The sequence below is a fragment of the Semicossyphus pulcher genome, unplaced genomic scaffold (assembly GCF_022749685.1).
Source record: "Semicossyphus pulcher isolate SPU_LCO1_2020_fin unplaced genomic scaffold, fSemPul1.0.p SCAF_25, whole genome shotgun sequence".
Lineage (NCBI taxonomy): Eukaryota > Metazoa > Chordata > Actinopteri > Labriformes > Labridae > Semicossyphus > Semicossyphus pulcher.
The window spans coordinates 29099-47476 of record NW_027211699.1 but is presented as its reverse complement, the minus strand read 5'-3'; the positions used below and the strand labels follow the sequence as shown (position 1 = coordinate 47476).

The 18378-nt window shown below is 43.7% G+C and overlaps 1 protein-coding gene across 1 annotated transcript; it reads right to left on the bottom strand.

The window, feature by feature from the left end:
- Positions 1-1110: 1110 nt before the first annotated feature.
- kcnh4a (potassium voltage-gated channel, subfamily H (eag-related), member 4a) lies at positions 1111-16966 on the bottom strand. Its single transcript, XM_069675721.1, has 16 exons — positions 16891-16966; positions 8060-8293; positions 7804-7935; positions 7530-7663; positions 6787-7039; positions 6135-6292; positions 5467-5674; positions 4919-5113; positions 4641-4840; positions 3534-3783; positions 3219-3433; positions 3103-3141; positions 2623-2990; positions 2458-2537; positions 2159-2235; positions 1111-2082 (listed from the first exon to the last, which is right to left on the bottom strand). The coding sequence occupies exons 1-16, from the start codon at positions 16964-16966 to the stop codon at positions 1111-1113; spliced, it is 3591 nt and encodes a 1196-aa protein (XP_069531822.1).
- Positions 16967-18378: the final 1412 nt, after the last annotated feature.

Below are 18378 nucleotides of genomic sequence, written 5' to 3'. Positions count from 1 at the left end.
CATGGTCATGCTGGTTGTTGCTGTTTGTGCCGATGATGAACATGCACACCTTGAGGAAAAGGCCAGACTGAACATGGAATATATTATTCAATTTTATTGATCTGTCCCGAAGAAAAGGGCAGACAGTCGTTCTTACCATGTTTTGAGTCTGAAAAAAAATCATGCTGGCAAAATGCTAAAATGATGCATGCAGCCTAGTACAGTGATAATGTAGAGAGTCCAACTCTTTATTTATCACTTTGATTAACATTGAGACCCAGAGGATGTTCTCTGCGAGAGGTAATCAGAAGAGTTTGACCTCTCTGTTGTTAAGGAATGTTGGTGTAGGATTTAAGCAGGTAATGTGCAGGACAATAAATTAAAACATGATAGTTTGTAAGGGTTCCAAAAAGGTTACATACTAAATGAAAATATAAATTCAAACAAGTCCAAACTCAAAATGGTTTAAGATGCACAGAATGGCAATGCCCACAGTGGGTCTCAGGTCTGTTGGTTGCTCAGATTTGTTTGGGAAGGCTAAAATAAAAAGGTAGTAACAAAGAAATCACCCTCCTTGAAATGTGCAGTACATAATAATGTGATATTTTATGTACAGTTGTTTTCTCTTTTATCTCAGTCTCACTGTGAACAATCAGAAGAGTATCCAGGTTTGGTCCTCTGTGCTGAATAATGGAATGTTGTAACCACCTGTCACCACTGAGTGGTGCTTCACACCAGTATACAGCGCATACTTGAATCTCAAGCCTGGTCAAAGTGACATGATGTAATCGCTATGATGGCAGCAGTAAAATATCTACATTGATTCTCCCTTGTCTCATGTATTGAATGAGGACAAACTGTGTGCATGTATTATTGTGTATTTAACCATTTGCCCTCTAACAGTCGCTGCAGACCAGTAAGAATCTCTAACAACTTAACAACATCATACAAAAATATGAATATAATAATCCTATACAAATGTTTCAAACAATTGTTGCAGAGGGAATTCAGTAGTTCATGCACTTGGTCAGAAAGAAAGAAAGTTAATGGAAACTTTACACCAAAAGTCATAAAACTTTATCGTACATAAAGTCACATCTATCACACGGTAACACAAAGACACTGAGGTCGTTATTGTGGGGTTGGGATTCCCTCCATGTCCAACAGAGGTGGTTGAACTTCTACAGTTAGAGCACCGCTGCTGAGGTCCTGATACTCGATATTGTCTGACCTCTCTTGATACATCGACGCTCTACAGTCTCTGTCTGTGACCTGCCTCAGCAGAGAGCATGCAGGGTCCTGTATGTGGTGCATGGGGCTGGATCCTACAGGCTCACTTTGCCTGGGGCCACTGATGGCACCCTGATGGCTTTGATTGTGCCCTGTGCATACTGAAGTGTGGACTCTTAAAGGACTGAGAGAGCTGAAGGTGGTGTGATACTGCGGCAGGCCAGAGGGGGTGATGGAGGAGTGGATAGGTGTCTGGGAGTTGGTCTGGTTTTGTGTTGGATCAGAGGGGGTTTGAACGTTCAGAGATGAGTGGGAGTAGCCAGAGATTACTGGGGAACAAATTGGGTGGGAGTTGCTAATGGTGGTAATGGAGGTGTTGTAGGCCACCTGCTGCGCCTGACAAATCACCGGGTAAGTACTGAAAGCAGGAGTGAGGAGGGATGGACCTGCCTGGGCATGCTGGTGGGTCACGTAGGGAGAGTTTGGAGTCGTTCTGGAGGTTTGAAAGGGGCCACACTGGCTCTGTATCCTTTGGGCTGGGGTCCCTTCTCGGTCAGAGCAGCACAGGTGCATACACGATGACATGGGGCTCGAAGAGTGCAGCAAGGAGGGATTTCTGCCCTGGGAGGGCATCCCACCGCAGCCCCACACGTTTCTGGCAGGGTGGCTGATTGATTCATGGTGGAGGTGCAGCCCAGTGGCGATATTTAAGGGGACGTGGGGCTCACTGGGACTGGGAGCCATTTGGACGCCGTAGGAATATGAAGAGACTGCGGAGGGGTAATGAAGCATTGTCATGTGAGACTGTAGGAAATGCATTATGTCATGGAGCTCCTTGGCCAGGTTGGATACTTCGTGGTTCAAGTTGATCACCTGAGAAGAAAATGGGAAAATCTGCTGTTAAATACAAAAATGAATGCATTTATAATTTGAAGTCAGCTAACCTTACCTCTTTGTTGAGTATGCCGATGTTCTGTCTCACCTCCTCTGTCTCCAGCAGCAGGTTAGCACTCACCTGAAAGCGGTCTGCAAAAAGGATGAAAATGAGGAATACAGCTGATCCTAAATAACCCGCTTCACTAATGACTATGCCCTAAATAATACGACATCTAATCCCAAATAAGTAGGATTACAATGCTGGTCGAACATAGATGACCAGCATTTCATAATTTAGAGTGAAGCATTTGTTCCTGAAAAGAGTTTAATCTCAAGCCCTCGATCCAATATGTGCAGCATGCCGAGGTTTACCTGTTACATTAGTCTTTGTCTCACTCTGCTCCACGTTAAACTGAAACGTGTGGCTATTGTCCTCGATTCCATCCACGACCCTAGCAGAGACACAAATCCAAGTGTTATTATCATTTTTAATACATTCAAAAAGAATATTCGGGTAAAGCAGGATGCAAACGTTACCTCGGGCTGAGGTTCAGCGGACTAACGCAGGGCAGGGATGGCATCAGTAGCTTGGCAGGCCGATGGTTCAGGTCCGAGTCAGTGGTAAGACTTTGCAGAGGAGACGGACAGAGCTCCTCGTTGAAGAACGGCTGAGGAGAGGGGCTGCGGCCTCTCCCGACCTGAACGGGTGAGCGACAGAGGCGGAGCGCGTTGATGTGGCGGAGCTCCTCTCCTAACAGAGTGCTGAGGCAGGGCTGACGGACAGGGCTGCCTGTTTCATGTAACAGAGGGAGTTTCCTTTGCTGAGAAAGTCTCACGTCTTCTCTCTGCTCCACATTGTCTGCCTCAATAATGAAGGGAAGTTTATGGTCTACAGAGGCGCGGCCCTGAGGAGAGGATGGAGGGAAAAAATATATATATATATTTCTTTGATGAGAGGTTCCCAGATGTGTCAGGCAGCTCAAAGCTTAAGTAATAACCTTCATTAGGCTCACATACCTGAGACAGCCTGGAGGACCATGGAAACTTCGTCACTCCCTAGACATATTAAAGTCAAAATTAAAAACACGCATTATATATTCGGTGGCAAAGTAATGTGACAGCAAATGCCTTACGTCAGCTTCACTGCCCTCTCTCAGGTTGTAGGTGAGGTTGTGGTGGATGTCGGAGCTGAAGCGGCTGCCGTACTCTGGGTACAGCCCCAGGACCTCCCTGAGAGCCCTCACGCTGATGTACTGTAGGTCGCAGTAGGTCAACGCCTTCACGTCTGCATTGGTCTTGATCACCTGCTCCTGTTCTGGGAGGTCAGCCCCAATGAGGTCGCCTTTACCTGCAGGGTGTGTCAGTCACAACAGAGGGGTTACAACACCGCTAAATGGTGCAGAATGAGCAAGAGAGGAAACGTTTTGGTCTCGGTGGTGCACACTGACCAAGAATAGCCAGGACCATGCCGTCTTTGAGAACCTCCAGGGACCCGGAGCAGACAAAATAGTTGGCTTGTAGGGCGTCTCCGTGACGTATGAGGTATTCCCCAGGAGCGCAGAAGGAGGTCTTGATGTGCAGGGAGAGTGAGCGCAGACAGCCTCTGCTGGCTCGCTCAAATACAGGCAGCTGCAGGATGTCTTTGTTCAGATGCATGGCGATGTCAGCGCGCAGTTCATCCGGGAAGTCGTGCAGCAGCTAGGAAAAAGGAAAGGTGGAAAAATTCACCAAATAAAGAGACATATAATGTGCGTAAAAGTTTGTTCAAAAGGAGGGAATATTATATACCAGGGAATATTATTTGACAGCTGAAAAACATGGCTGAAAGTCACCTGTTAAAACCAGATGCTTCCCAGATTTTAGCCACTTTCTGCTTATTGTTTTGGTTGTTCATCCCACAAATAAACTGATGTGACATTATTTCATGTGGTAGCCAGCAGAGGCAGCTCTTTGAATCTTAAAACAATGTACCTAAATTCTAGTCAAGAGGTGATAGGGGGAAACCAGAGCTAAATGGTATCCAATTACTTCAGTTGCCAGGATTCAAAATACTGTGTTATGTCCTCTTTTTCTCCCTTGTGATCAAATCACTTGCTGCACACCTAAAAGATAATATCTTTTAAATGCTAACTTCTTCTGTCAATGTTTTAAAGGTTGATGCACCCGCATGACATCGGTAAAAACAGACAAGAGGTGTTAGAGGCAGCGTGTTCACAGAAACCAGAGGCTGTGTCTTTTACCTTCAACAGTGAATGCATTATGTACAGATGGTGGAAGCGAGGGTGTTAATGAGTATTCTCTCTATTTCAACTCCTACCCTTTTAATTACAGGGAACTTCTCCTAGATCTGTTCTGGCTTTTGTTACTGAAGTTCTATTTGCAACGACGTGCCGTCTACTTAAGGAAATGGAATAAGACTCAGGAGGATTTTTGGCGACCCACATTTTAAGGATGACATTTCTTGCACCCACACGAAATGTGATTCACTTGAACAGATTGTATTAGGGATAAAATACCCAAACAACCACGAGAGCACACATCTTTTTTTCACCCACCTCATTGGCGTTGATGCCATTATTGACCGACCAGGTGGCCTGAAAGTACTCCAGCATCCTCTGCTTCAGCTGCTGAGGAAGCCGATGCACCCGAATGAAGTCTTTGAGATCCTTCATGCGGGTGTGGTAGAGAGAGCGCCGGGAGTACATGCGCTGGATGATGGCCGTTACATTACCAAACACCACTGCATGCATCAGCGCTGGAGATGAGACAGAGAAACGTTAGTTATCCCCAGAATACTCATCATAAGTGTAAGAATTGTAAGAAAGATACTCACCACCAATGAGCATGATGCAGATGGAGAAGATTTTCTCTGCGTCTGTGTTGGCACACACGTTGCCAAAACCAACGCTGGTGAGGCTGCTGAGGGTGAAGTAAAGAGAGGCGATGTAGGCGCTCGGCATGGAGGGACCACCCATGGTGCTGTTGATGAACGGTGTGTCCAGACGCTTTCCAAGCTCCTGCAGCCAGCCTGGTGGACGAGGTCAGAGGATGCTTGTTTAAATCCGATCATGAAACTAATTATGGAGAATCAGTGTTTTTGTTTCTTCTTTAAATCTGCTCGCATGAGCCTTTCATCTTTGGTAGGTGATATAACGCGTGACGGTTGATATGACACATTTCTGGTGATCTAATGGGATTTGCTCTGTGACCTGGACATCCTCTGGACTAAGAGGAGGGAAGCAAGAGGCATTCAAGCGTGACTCAAGATGAGCAACACTGGCCGATTTGGGAAGACAGTAAGGAAGAACATTATACTCCTGACTGAGTGCTGTTGGAGCTATCAAACACACACACACAAAGATACAAACACGATGTGCTCACCTATGTCCCAGGTAACAGGGTCACTGCTTTCAATCTCCTGGCGTCCAATAACGTACCACACACACGCCATCCAGTGAGCCAGCAGGGCGAACACAGACATGAGCAGAGTTAGGACCACAGCGCTGTACTGGGAGTAGCGGTCCAGTTTCTGCAGCAGGCGCAGGAGACGCAGCAGACGGACCGTCTTCAGCAGGTGCACCAGAGAGGTCTGGACAAGGAGAGAGGAAAATTTCAACCTTGATAATTTTGAATCCCCTTGTTCTTTTTCAACCTTTATCAGTGAGTTTTAAGTGTTTGCAATGTAGCAAGTTGTCGGAGAGAAATGCTACAATTAGGAGGAAAGTTTTTAACCAGGGTCAAAGGAGACCAAGGCTGCAGTTAGAGAGGTCGTTTTGTGTTAGCAGAGGCCTGTGTCAAAAATAATCTAGAGGTCAAATCAGAAGTACCCATGATGATCTGGAGGATAAAACTGAAGCGAGCAAATAAACAAGAGTGCTCAGTGAAGTGGCTCAACTTAGAGGGACAATCATCTCCGGTCCACTGCTGACAGGGACCAACTCTAAAACTTTAGCGTCCAGTTGAAAAGTTAGTGAACTCAAAGAGACGGGAATAAAAAAAAAAACCTGTGGGCGAGCTGCGCTTGAAGATAATTGAAACAGCAATCTTACCACTGTGATGTTGAAGACATAGAGGAGGTCAAAGGGCAAGGCTGCAATCAGATCCACAAAGAACCACGTGGTGCAGTAATGGAGGTAGATGGATCGGGCGTCATACACCACCTGACCTGACTGACTCACATATGTGGTGCGGAAATTCAGGATTATGTCTGTAAGGGAGCAGCAAGAGAAGAAAAGGATCACAAAATACAAGTGATAAAAAGGAGACAAAGAGCATGTGATACCAGCTGAGGTCTTTTGGGCATGAACATGAACGACAGTCCTCAGAGAAACTTTTAAAGAGTTTAAGTCAGAGAGACGCATCACAGATGTGCTATAACACTTCCTTTGGAGGTAAAGTGGGACGAGGTGAGAGAAATCTAATTATGGTCGGTAACCTGGAGCAACAGAGACACCCTGCGTAGGTGAGGAAACGTGGGAGGTTTATGTGTTGGCTATCGCCAAGGAAACCACTGCAGCTGCACTGGAAAATATAGATGTCTAAACTGTAAATGTTGCTCAAGATGCTTCAACATGGAGGTGTGCTTGTGTGGCACTTTAAAATAGAAAATGTTCAAGCTACTAATTATCTTACTGACAGAAATGAGAACACAATCGCCAACTACAAAGGATTTACGTTGCATTCATAATGAATATATCAAACCGAGTATGAAGAGCATCTCCACTGCGATGTCCGTGCCAATAGTGCTGCGACTGACGAGAGAGTGGTGGTCGCTGCCCTCGTCGTGACTGACAAAGCAGATGTCGTAGGGCACGGCCACGGCTACGTAGAAGGTCGCTAGTAGAATGAGCCAATCCCACAAGGCCTTGGAGATGCTGTAGTGCAGCAGGATGAAGCGGGACTTCTTCACAGCAGCCACCTTGTACTCGGGGAGAGAGGGTTTCTGAAACACGCTCTGGAAGACACAGGACACAAAGATCACATTAAGAAGCTGAAGTGAATGAATTCTTAGGATGAGAAAAAAACTGATAATGAAAAAGGTCAAATAATGCACAATTTATTCAGCGCCTTGTGAGGCAATGCTGGCAGACTGTAATTAGCTCAGCATGGAGCACTGTGGGTAGCCAGTAAACCTGAGATGATTGTCGATGTTCATCATCATAATAATCATCATCATCATCATCATCACAGATTAAATAGACTGGAATAAACATGTTACGCCCATGAACTTGCTGATAGAGCAGAAGTACTTTCATGTATGAAGGTGCGTTTTCAAAGAGAAAAGAGACAGAGACGAGGCCAGGCATTTAATCCTACTTTTTTGTCATTTGTCAATAGTAACTATACAAAAAATGCTAAAGCGAAGTAGCCAAACATTGCTCAGTTATAATAAATCATGAACTATTGTACATGTATTGTATTGTAAGCCTGGCGTGTGCACTCACGCTGCTCAGTTTCCTCTTGCGCCTCTTACTGAACAGGTTGCTGAGATGGTGCAGGATCGTCCTCCCCCTCTCTCGAGCTTGGGAAAAGTGGGATCGATTGCTTTTACTGCTCTCGTGAGCAGCATCTGACATTCCTGTGAGCACAATCAGAATATCCACTGAAATAATGTAGATGCCTAATTGCATAAATTAATAAAGCAGCATGGCATTTTGAAGATTTAGTAGTCTAAATTAAACTGCTGATAGTGAGGGAAAGCATGCAGCCGGGCCTCACCGTCTCCTCGGCTGTAGCGGCGACTCTTCCCATGGGTTTCACTGACATCTTTGAAGGATAAGAGGAACAGCACCACCTCACCTTTCTCATTTTTAATTGGCACGATGTCCAGCAGGCACCAAAAGGGATTTCCTGAGGACATTAACAAGGAATTAAATAATGATTATCCAGCACAAATTGGGGATTGGATTTCTTCAAAGGCTGAAATACAAAGAACAATATGGCTAACTCAACATCTCTACTCATCTATCCGCACCACTTTTTCTGTAGAAGCAGACTTCTCCCTGGCACTCCTGCTGGCCCTCCAGAGCTTTGTCCACCTGCTGGATCACGCTCTCGTTGGTCTCGGCTCCGTGCAGGAAGCTGCAGGTACACGTTTTCTGCATCACCTCATTGCGAACAAAGCCGGTCAGCTCACAGAAGCCGTCAGAGCAGTACACGATGGGGTAGCCATGGCGGCCCTGAGCGTTTCCCAGCAGGAAGTTACTGTCTGTAAGGGAAATAAAAGAGGACTGAGGTTGAGGTTAAAGCTGCTGTGTGACCTTGGGGAAATCAAAGGCAATATTTAAATGCTGTGACGAAGCTTGAGATGGCCACAGCTGATTCTTTGTTTCCCTCGTCCTTTCCTCCATGTTCAATCAATTTGTTGATGTAGCACCGAAAACAACTTTTTCGCTCTTTATCTGAGTCTGTCTACTTTCAGCTCAGCCCCCCTAGAAATAGCCCAGTGCAGGCGACATCAGAGGGGCTTTGATGTGAGCTGGTGGTCTGTATGAAGTCTGAGGGATATGTGCAGGGCCTCAGCTGGCTCCACGGGCTCCATGGGGGACTAAGGCTATGTCAGTAATTAGCATGTGGAGCATGTTTTCATCCAGCTATCAGTTAGGTAATGGATTTGAGTATTTATGCAGCTAGAGACACAAACACACACACACAGACACACACATACATGTGACTGACTATATATTGTTTTGGGACCAGTTAGTTCCTAGAGTGTCGTCTGGTTTTTCTAGCTACAGTAATTAGGTACATTCATCTAAACTAACAGTTCTGCATATTTTATACCTTCATTATAGAGTTTGTGGCGTTGTTAAATTCTATTGTGTTATACTGGCAATTGTTTCTATGTGTTTCTGTGTAAACAACAGAAGCACTTTTGTATAATGCAATACAGCCCAGCATCACAAACTACACCTTGCAAACTGACCTGAAAGTCAAACCAGTGTAAACAAAAAATTGGCATAAAAATCTTGATGCATTTAAAGATTTATTGCAGGACTGTTGCATTACACTGCTTCAGTTTAAGATGGATGTACCTAATAAACTAGCAGTTGCCAGATAAGATCTCCAGGAAGTTATTGGTGCTCGACAAGAAATAGTCTGATTCATAACTCCCCATAAAATGTTGCAAGTATATATTTATGAGCTCCATTTGTGCTGGTTAGCAGTTTTCCCATAAGGCAGAGCTTGTCTAGCTGTTTCCCCAAGCCTATGTCATCAACTCTTAAAGGAGAAGTTCGATATTTTTAAACCTGGGCCCTATTTTTACGAATTCGGGTCTCAAAATGACTTTTGGAATCGGTCCAGAAGATAGCCTCTGACGCAGCCACGATACGGCCGCAATGGCTGCAACATAATCCCCAGGGGCAATTGCGCTCAATCAAAGTACATCCACTAAAAGTGCCCATTTCCATAAGAGTTGAATAGAGGATTTGTTTACATAGAGGACTGCCAGCAAGAATATATTTCAAAAGCCATGGCTGAATATTTACCTGATTTTGACGATAAAGATGGGGTATTTGAATTTGATGGCCGTCCCTATTTATTAGAGCCAGCGTACATGGACGAAGAGCTCATGGAATTTGAAGCGAGAATGAGGAGAGGGGGGGGGGGCAACAGGCAGAGGTGGATAAAACTAATACACTAACATACGCTTTCTGTACACCAACAGAACAATCTCTACCAAATCCTCTCCCCAACTCTAACTCACGTTTCCCCCGTGCTGTTCAGGTAACATCTCACCACCCGCGGGATTTTCAGAGCGAGACTTCTGTTTCTGGTTACACAAAAAGGATCTTTCTCTTTGAAAAAATTGACAATCTTTGTAGGGATCATTTCCGTAATGTTGTCGGACACCCGGAGTAACAATCTGAGCCTCTCAGCGGCAAAACACAAGCACTTTTGGGGGACCTACTTTGAAAGGGCGCAATTGCCCCTGGGGATTATGTTGCTGCCATTGCGGCCGTATCGCGGCGGCGGAGGCAATCTACTGGACCGATTCCAAAAGTTTTTGTTCTTATGAGTCATTTCGACACACAAATTTGTGAAAAATAGGGCCCAGGTTTAAAATCGAACTTCTCCTTTAACATGAACATAAACAAAGCAAACTTAATTGCTGCGTATAAGAAATAATTAGTTTATTGGGGGGGTATTATGCTAATTTCAAGCTTTCACTCTGTGATACCTGTGGAGTAGCTTAGCATAATTTACAGTTAAAAAAACACATAATTTTTCTCACACTGGAGCTCTATGCAGGCCCTCATACAGCCTCTGCCTGAAACGATCAGTCAGCTCTGTCCCTTTAAGAAACCCCGCCCCTACAAGCCCACTTTCTTCTGATTGGCTGGCTCTCCAAAGCATGCTGAGGCTGTAGAAAAAACTATATATATATATATATATACATATATATATCTTAAAATGTGACACAGCATAATACTCCCTCTTTAAATAGACATTTCACTGTGTTTAAATATTGATGTCATATAGGCTATAAAAAAATCACAAATGTTTAGAAGCATTTTAACCCAAATCTCATCCTCGCTTCTCCAGCAGCACATAAAAGAAACATTTCTGAATCTAAAAGGAGGCTTTTGTGCCAGAGAAACAGTGATGGAGGTCAAAACCTTTGTGAAAACAACTCAGAGCTTTGTTTGGGAGAATAAAACCATTAAATATTGCCGCAAACTGCTAGAACTTCTGAGGGTCACTTAAGGGCAGTGAGTGTGGGTGGTGAAGCAGAAGAAAATAATTAAACCGTAAAACTGTGAATGTTATCTGCAAGATGCTTTATGCCTCTTTTGTTTCTTCACATTAATCAATTAGGAAGGCTGTGAGGATTCAGAGCTGGGAAATAAAGTAAACTACACAATTTAATTCTTCCTTATGAACTAGCAGCAGGATGATTGTTAAAGTAAATGATGGGGTGAAGCACTCCCGGGTTTACAGTGAGGAAAACAACAGCAGAATCCCACCATCATGAACCGATGATGCTTTGTTATAACTCAGAGAGATAGTAATAAAAGCATTTAGATAGCACTGAAGCGTGTTAACAAGTGTTTCTGCCACAGGTAAAGATGTGCAATTAGTGATGTGTGGTTATCTTCTACCTGCTCCGAGTTAATCTCTGAAGAAAATAAATTAAGATCTTTCCCGGCTTGTGTTGCCATAGTGATTTGTGCAGAAGTATGAAGTATATGCCGATGCTGCAATTTGCATCCGCAGGGTTACAGAGACACGGTTCCCCTTTGCAACACAGACGAATCCAGTGAAGGATCTGCAGTATCCGCCTTGCTCTGGTTCATGACGCTTTGAAAGGATTTGAATGACAGTGATTGCTTAAGTGCTTACAACATGAAAAGAGGGGATTCAGTGAAATGCAGCTTAATTGAAGACTTTAAAGCTAAATGTGCAGATTTCTTTTTTTCAATTACCTGATCGCGTACGCTCATGAATGTTTTCATTATGAATGCAAATCAGTCAGATTTCTGCTTTAACTTTAATCTCCATGAACAGAGGAATATATGTTAGTGCGATCCGTTACAAACTTGTCTTTCCTCTATTTCAGCCTGTTTCTGTTGCTTCATGTTAATCAAGAGAGGAGCCACCAAAGACAAAGAATTGTGCATCTTTCAATCAATCAACTAAGTGACTCTTTGTCGGTCAATACAGATGTCTATGTTGTGAATTATTTTACTAGTATCATTACAGTTAATCAGCCAGTGAATCACTTCCATCATCTCTAATCCCGCTGTGCATTCTTCTAATATGCTTCCATTCAGTCACTAAATTGCAGCCACTTGACACAATGACTCTCAGCACTTATTATTTAAGACGGCACTGAGGAGGAAAAAGATGCAATTCCAGCACCGATTCCACCAATTAGCAGGAGACGCTGTCGACAGGGAGGGATGACAAAAAACTACAGCTTTCTGTACATTGTATTAGACTTTAAAGGTGGGGTATTATGCCAATTTCAAGCTTCATATTTCACTCTGCAATACCTGTGGAGTAGCTTAGCATAGCCTCTGCCTGAAACGACTCTGTCAGCCCTGTCCCTTTGAGAAACCCCGCCCCTACAAGCCCGCTTTCTTCAGATTGGTCAGCTCTCTGAAGCCTGCTGAGGCTGCACTTTGTGACGTCACAAAGTGCAGCGTGTAGGAAAAACTGTGAAACCTGTCGTTCACAGCAGCCTGCAGACTGAGCTAAGAAGCCTGGGGATTACCCCAACATACTTTTACCTACAGATTTAAAGCTTCACCCACGTTTAGTCTGGACATCCAACATTGTAACATTATGTCTTAAAATGTGAAACAGCATAACACCCCCTCTTTAATGACTTATACTCACATGTGGAAATTGATTAGATAAATAATGTAAATATATTTTTTCTGCTCTTAAAGACCTTTGTTGATATCTGATTGGCTCCTCTGAATAATTCATTTTAATTAACTTCCCTGCTCACACATCTGGCTCATGTGATGCCACCTCTGTTCCCCTGAGCTCAGCCTTCACTTCACTTTCACAGTGTGGATATTTGTGTTAACCATCTGCATAGTGACATGAGTTTAAATAGACTTTCAGCTCAGCAGTTATGCCTGGTTTTCATCACACAAAAGGGATTTCAATTCAGCACGGAAAAAATTCACTGCAGTTCTGAAATTGAATGGTGGTCTGCTCTGGGGCCATCTTTCTGTCTTATGGCCCCTTCTACGGTGGCTGGCAAGGGCAAATGTGCTGCAACAGCCCAAATGATTTCGATTAGAAGAAATGAGCTGCAAAAAGCCAAAACAAATACATTAACATCAAACGCGCTGCAAATGCAGATACAACGGTGCAAAGTCAAAAACACACAAACCCAGAAAACACGTGCAAAAGAAAAACGCTGCAAATACAGCCCTCACAACGGAAGTGCTCCAGGCCTGTAGGGGGCGCTCGGTGTGACAGGTTTATTATTAACGGGAGAGAGAGGGAGACGAGACAGTGAATGTATTACTTCTCAGTGTCTCTGTTTGTCATGTACTACTGACAACTTTAAAACATGAGCAAAGAATTCATTACTTTTGTTGAGACACGGCTCCTGATCAACTGATAGCTTTGCTAAAGAAACCGCTGCTAATTGTAGCTTTTGTTAGCCGTGCAGCTAGCGGTTCTTTATGATTACTCTGTCCGGTCTCGGGCTCCGAGTACAGCAAAGTGTTCGTGTTAACTCAACTAGCAAAAGGTAGTTCGGGTGACTGGGGTTATCTCGTCCGCAGCGGAAGCCTCGGCCGGTGTGCCAGATTAACTGGTGCTTAAATTAAATGGTGACGGTCACAGGTGTGTATGGGCGTGGCTTATGAGTCTGTTGTACACAAACAAGGAAATAAATGACTACTCCTTCGCTGCTGTATTTAATTAATTAATCGGTGTCTTTTGAGACATTGTGAGACATAGTTTGCTGGAACATTCATTTTTCTGTGGACGATGATGGCCTTTGCAAACACAGCCACTTCAATTCAAACTTCAGCTGACCAGTTAATCTGTTCTTTTACACCACAGATGACTCATGCTTTAGATGTATTGAGTTTAAGTTATTGTGACGCATTCATCGATTTGACTATCCTCTCTATTTACTCGATGTTTCCGTGGCATTACGTTATTTTAAGAAAACAGAAGCAAAGACGACACGCTTGTAGCGATCAGCGGTGGCGAGTGCACGGTCCACTACTGTCTCTGTAATGTTGTCCACAGAAAAATGAATGTTCCAGCAAACTGTGTGTCTCACAATGTCTCAAAAGACACATTAATTAATGAAATACAGCAGCGAAGAAGTACAGTCATTTATTTCCTTGTTTGTGTACAATGGACTCATAAGCCACGCCCACACACACCTGTAACCGTCACCAGTTAATTCAAGCACCAGTTAATCTGGCACACAGGCCGAGGCTTCCGCTGCGGACGAGATAACCCCAGTCACTCGAACTACCTTTTGCTAGTTGAGTTAACAAGAACACCGCGAGTGGAAACGTCACTAAAACAATCACTACAGTCATTGAAGTTTCCATACCTGTGAACGTTAACCGCAGACCAACACAGAGAAGCTGTTCTGCTGTTAAAAATGCCGGTGTGCGGGATCCTTGCTGTTTTTTCGGTAAGTTAAGTGTGTGTTTGGGTTAGCGGAAGTGGCTACGGCCGCTTCACTCGCCGTTCTCTACTGCACAGAGTCTGGCTCCATATGACGTCGCCATCGCAAGATGGCAGCACCTATCACAGGGGCTATTTTGGCATCAATTTCGTACAATGGGAGCAGATGGAGACGCGTTGTCCATCTATATATACAGTCATTGGTCTGTAGGTATTTATCAAAGATTAAATCAAATTTATTAATTCATTTTAATTATATTTAGCCAAATAAAGTTATTTCCTCGCATTTCATTCATGAAGTTAATGTATCTGTGGATCCTGTATACAACTGAAATCATGTGTATCATTGTTAGTGTGTAAGAGGTACTATATGTTGTTGTTACATTATCACTTTTTTTCTTTTGCAGCGTTCCTCTCTTGCCTTATTTGCAGCAGCAGTGTTGCTTTTCAGCGTAATTACTTTTTACATATTTATCTTCCCTTTAAACAATTTGACGCCAAGCCGGACAGAGTAATCATAAAGAACCGCTAGCTGTACGGCTAACGGAAGCTATAATTAGCAGCGGTTTCTTTAGCAAAGCTATCAGTTGATCAGGAGCCGTGTCTCAACAAAAGTTGTGTGAATTCTTTATTCATGTTTTAAAGTTGTCAGTAGTACATGACCAACAGAGACGCTCCGTTCCAGCAGCGTCTAACATTAGAAAGTCTAAGAAGTAATACTTTCACTCTCACGTTTCCCTCTCTCTCCCGTTGATAATAAACCTGTCACACCGAGCGCCCCCTACAGGCCTGGAGCACTTCCGTTGTGAGGGCTGTATTTGCAGCGTTTTTCTTTTGCATGTGTTTTCTGGGTTTGAGTGTTTTTGACTTTGCATCGTTTCTGTATTTGCAGCGCGTTTGATGTTAATGTATTTGTTTTGGCTTTTTGCAGCAGGTTTTTTTTATTTGCTGCGCGTTTCTGTCGTTGCATTTGTTTTGGACTTTTGCTGGTGTTTTTTAATTTACATAGTTTCTGAATTTGCAGCTCGTTTCTTCTAATCGAAATCGTTTGGGGTGTTGCAGCGCGTTTGCCCTTGCCGGCCACCGTACCCTTCACCTCCCACACACACACACACACACACACACACACACACACAGCTACTTGGTCAATTCGCCCACTTACATGCAGAAGTATTCTGGCAGCTGAAATGTCTGCCAGGCTATGTGCAACTTTATGTACTTGTGTGTGTGTGCGTGTGTGTGTGTTGAACAGACAGCAAGGGCAAGACAACGTGAAAAAAGATGGAGGACTTTTGTGCATGTGTGTGTGTGTGTGTGTGCGTGCGCAAGGGAGATACAGACAGCCATAGTGTCTTCACACTGAATTTGTCAATTTGTTAAGTTGTAAAAGACAGTCTGACCCGCACACACTCTGTCGCACTCTCATCATGTTTGGAGCGAGCTCCAGTGATGCTAATGACTCTCTGTACTGTACGGATTCTGAGGTATGATGGGAAATATCAGACTTGGACTGGTGGGGCAGGAACAAAACATAAACCAGCGAAACTGTAGGGTCAGAATGTACGAGCAGCAGGTGAGCATCATCACTGCTGAAGCATGAAAATAAACAAGCATTGTCTGACTGTATATTTTAATAATGCAGCAGCAGCTCGTGTTTGCAGTGTGTGTGACGGCGTGTCCGAGTGCATCTAAATGATACATATTTATGTGATGCATGCTTTTTTGGAAAAAGGTCCCCTGGAGTTAAACACTATGGAACAAGGAGACTGGCTTCTGTAAATGTGAAAATAATGTTGCTGCTGAATTTACACATGTAAAGGAATTTAAAGTGCCGTCATCGCTCTGTATTTGTTGTTTAGTCTATAGTGTAATACATCTCCTCACTTCCACCACATAATGGTAGAATTACATAATCATTAAATACTTTTTCAAAACATTTTTTCAGCAGCATCAAACATAAAATTTTCACTCAAATATGAGCACGTGTCGCCTTATTTGCATGGACCTTCATAATTTAGACCCTTTTGTGCCACTGTTACAACATTTGTCCAATATATGGCAAAAGCACACAAAATTTTAAGGTGAGGAAGATACAAACATATCGTGCATCTTGAATGCTATACTAAAAAATTATGTTGAATTCGACTGTAAGAAAAACATTGAAACCTGCTGAAAGAACATGATTTCTTTGTTTAACGTACACGATTCTAATACGCAGCGCTGTAACTCAACAAGTGGCTCTTCCGTGTAAATATATATGATCCTCTCATGCACTGTCCTCCTCCATTTCTCTTCCTACTTTGCTCTCATAACTTGCAGTCTTATAATTGGATCTCACCACTGTTGGACACATTTGGCGACGGCAGTGTTGTCAGTGCCAGTCGACCCTAAACTGGGTTACAAAGTGCCAAAGGCGAAAAACCTAAAAGCTGAGGGATGGCTGGTAGAGTCGCAGCTTTAAAATTGAAAGGAATCCATTTGAGGGAATCACAATTTCAATTCAATAGTGTGAATGGAGAGAAAAAATGTCACCATTTATAATTGAAGAGAATAGACTGAAAGAAAAAGCAAAGGCAGATATCCAAAGATGCACACATCCAGAGAGGATGCACAAAAGGTTTTAGACACATTTATCAGGGACAAGAGTAGACTTTAATGGAAATCTCTTCTACAGAATATACTTACGAGTGCCATCAAAGTGGTTTGCGATGGTGTCCAAGAAGGTGTTTTGTGGAGCCAGGAGGCCTTTCATCACAGGCATCTTGTCACTGAAGAGAAGACGGCAGACTCTCAGAGAACCGTGTCCAGTAGTTCGTCTCTTATCCCCAAAGAAACCTGAAAGAGAACCACGATTCCTCTCCTTTGGCTCTTTTGTCCTTCTGCGGTGCAAGTAGTTTCTTATCTATATTGTATTTCTTCTCCAAGGTGTTGTATTTCTCTAAAGCTTTTCTCCAAGCACAGACTCAGGAGCTTTGGGGTTTCTGCTGCGCATCCTTCCCTGCTCCAGTGTGACAGTGAAGCCTCAGCTCCTCTTCAGTCAGTGTAACTCCACTCACCATGATTCCTGCCATCTCCGAGCCCTCTGCCTATCTCTCTCCCTCTCTCTGTCTCTCGCACAAAAGCCTGAACCATCCCCCTTTTCCACACACTGTAAATATATTAGTTATCTCTCTCGTACCAAACCTGCACCTCCTACTTATCCCTCCCTGGAGAAGTTATTGTAAATCACTTTCTCTCGATCTGCCCTCGCTTTCTCTCCCTCTATCTCTCTCTCCACCGCTGTGTCTTTTTAAAACACTCCTAATTGGGGAGGTAAAAGATGCTGGTGCTCAGGCTGCACACTTCAAACTGTTGCCCATTCATCGGTTGAATTAAAAAGAGTGTATATTTGAATATGTATGCAGCCTAAAAGAGCCTCAGCATGTGTAGGTTGCAGTGGATATGCAGCAACATGAAAGACAAGACCTCTTTTGTGTCCGTGCAGAGTTTGTGCGTTTTCTGCTCTTTTATGGACAAATTGAGGTCAGAGGTCAGGCTACACAAAGAGCTGCACTGGGCGATGATTCGTCATCTGACGCGATGACACTCCAGTGCATGATGCGAAGCTTGATGTTGGTCAGCAGCTTCAGCTCTACGTCTTCATCGTGGTATTGAACATTTTCTTTGCTCCCTCGGCTGCACATAAAGAAACTCCGATCACATAAAGGCGGTGTTGGACGGTGTATAAGCCTTCATGGCCACACATTAACCCACTGATGGCATGTCTGAATAACTGCTCTCACTGCTTCTTTGTGTAGCACCTTTGTCAATTACCACCGTACTTTCGGTTCCACAGCGGAGTGCAAAGCACAATCACACGTCCACTGAGGCCTGACATTTCATCGACACACAGGTAATTAAAATCTACATGAACACTTGAAAGGTCACAAAACACGGCAATTTTAAATTAACGTTAGTTTTCATATCAAGTGTTTTAAGTGGGATTAGCTTTCAAAAATCTGTTTGGGTTTCATTGAGCCTGTCGTTTTGTCAGATTTATAGCCAGCAGAAGCAACATTCTGAAGGCTGTGGGGAAAAGACGAGGTGTTTGCTGTCACATGCTGCCGCCATGCAGTCCTTTCTGTGTGTCCTCCTTTCTGTGTGCTTGGATTTACTCTGCAGTGTGTCCAATTA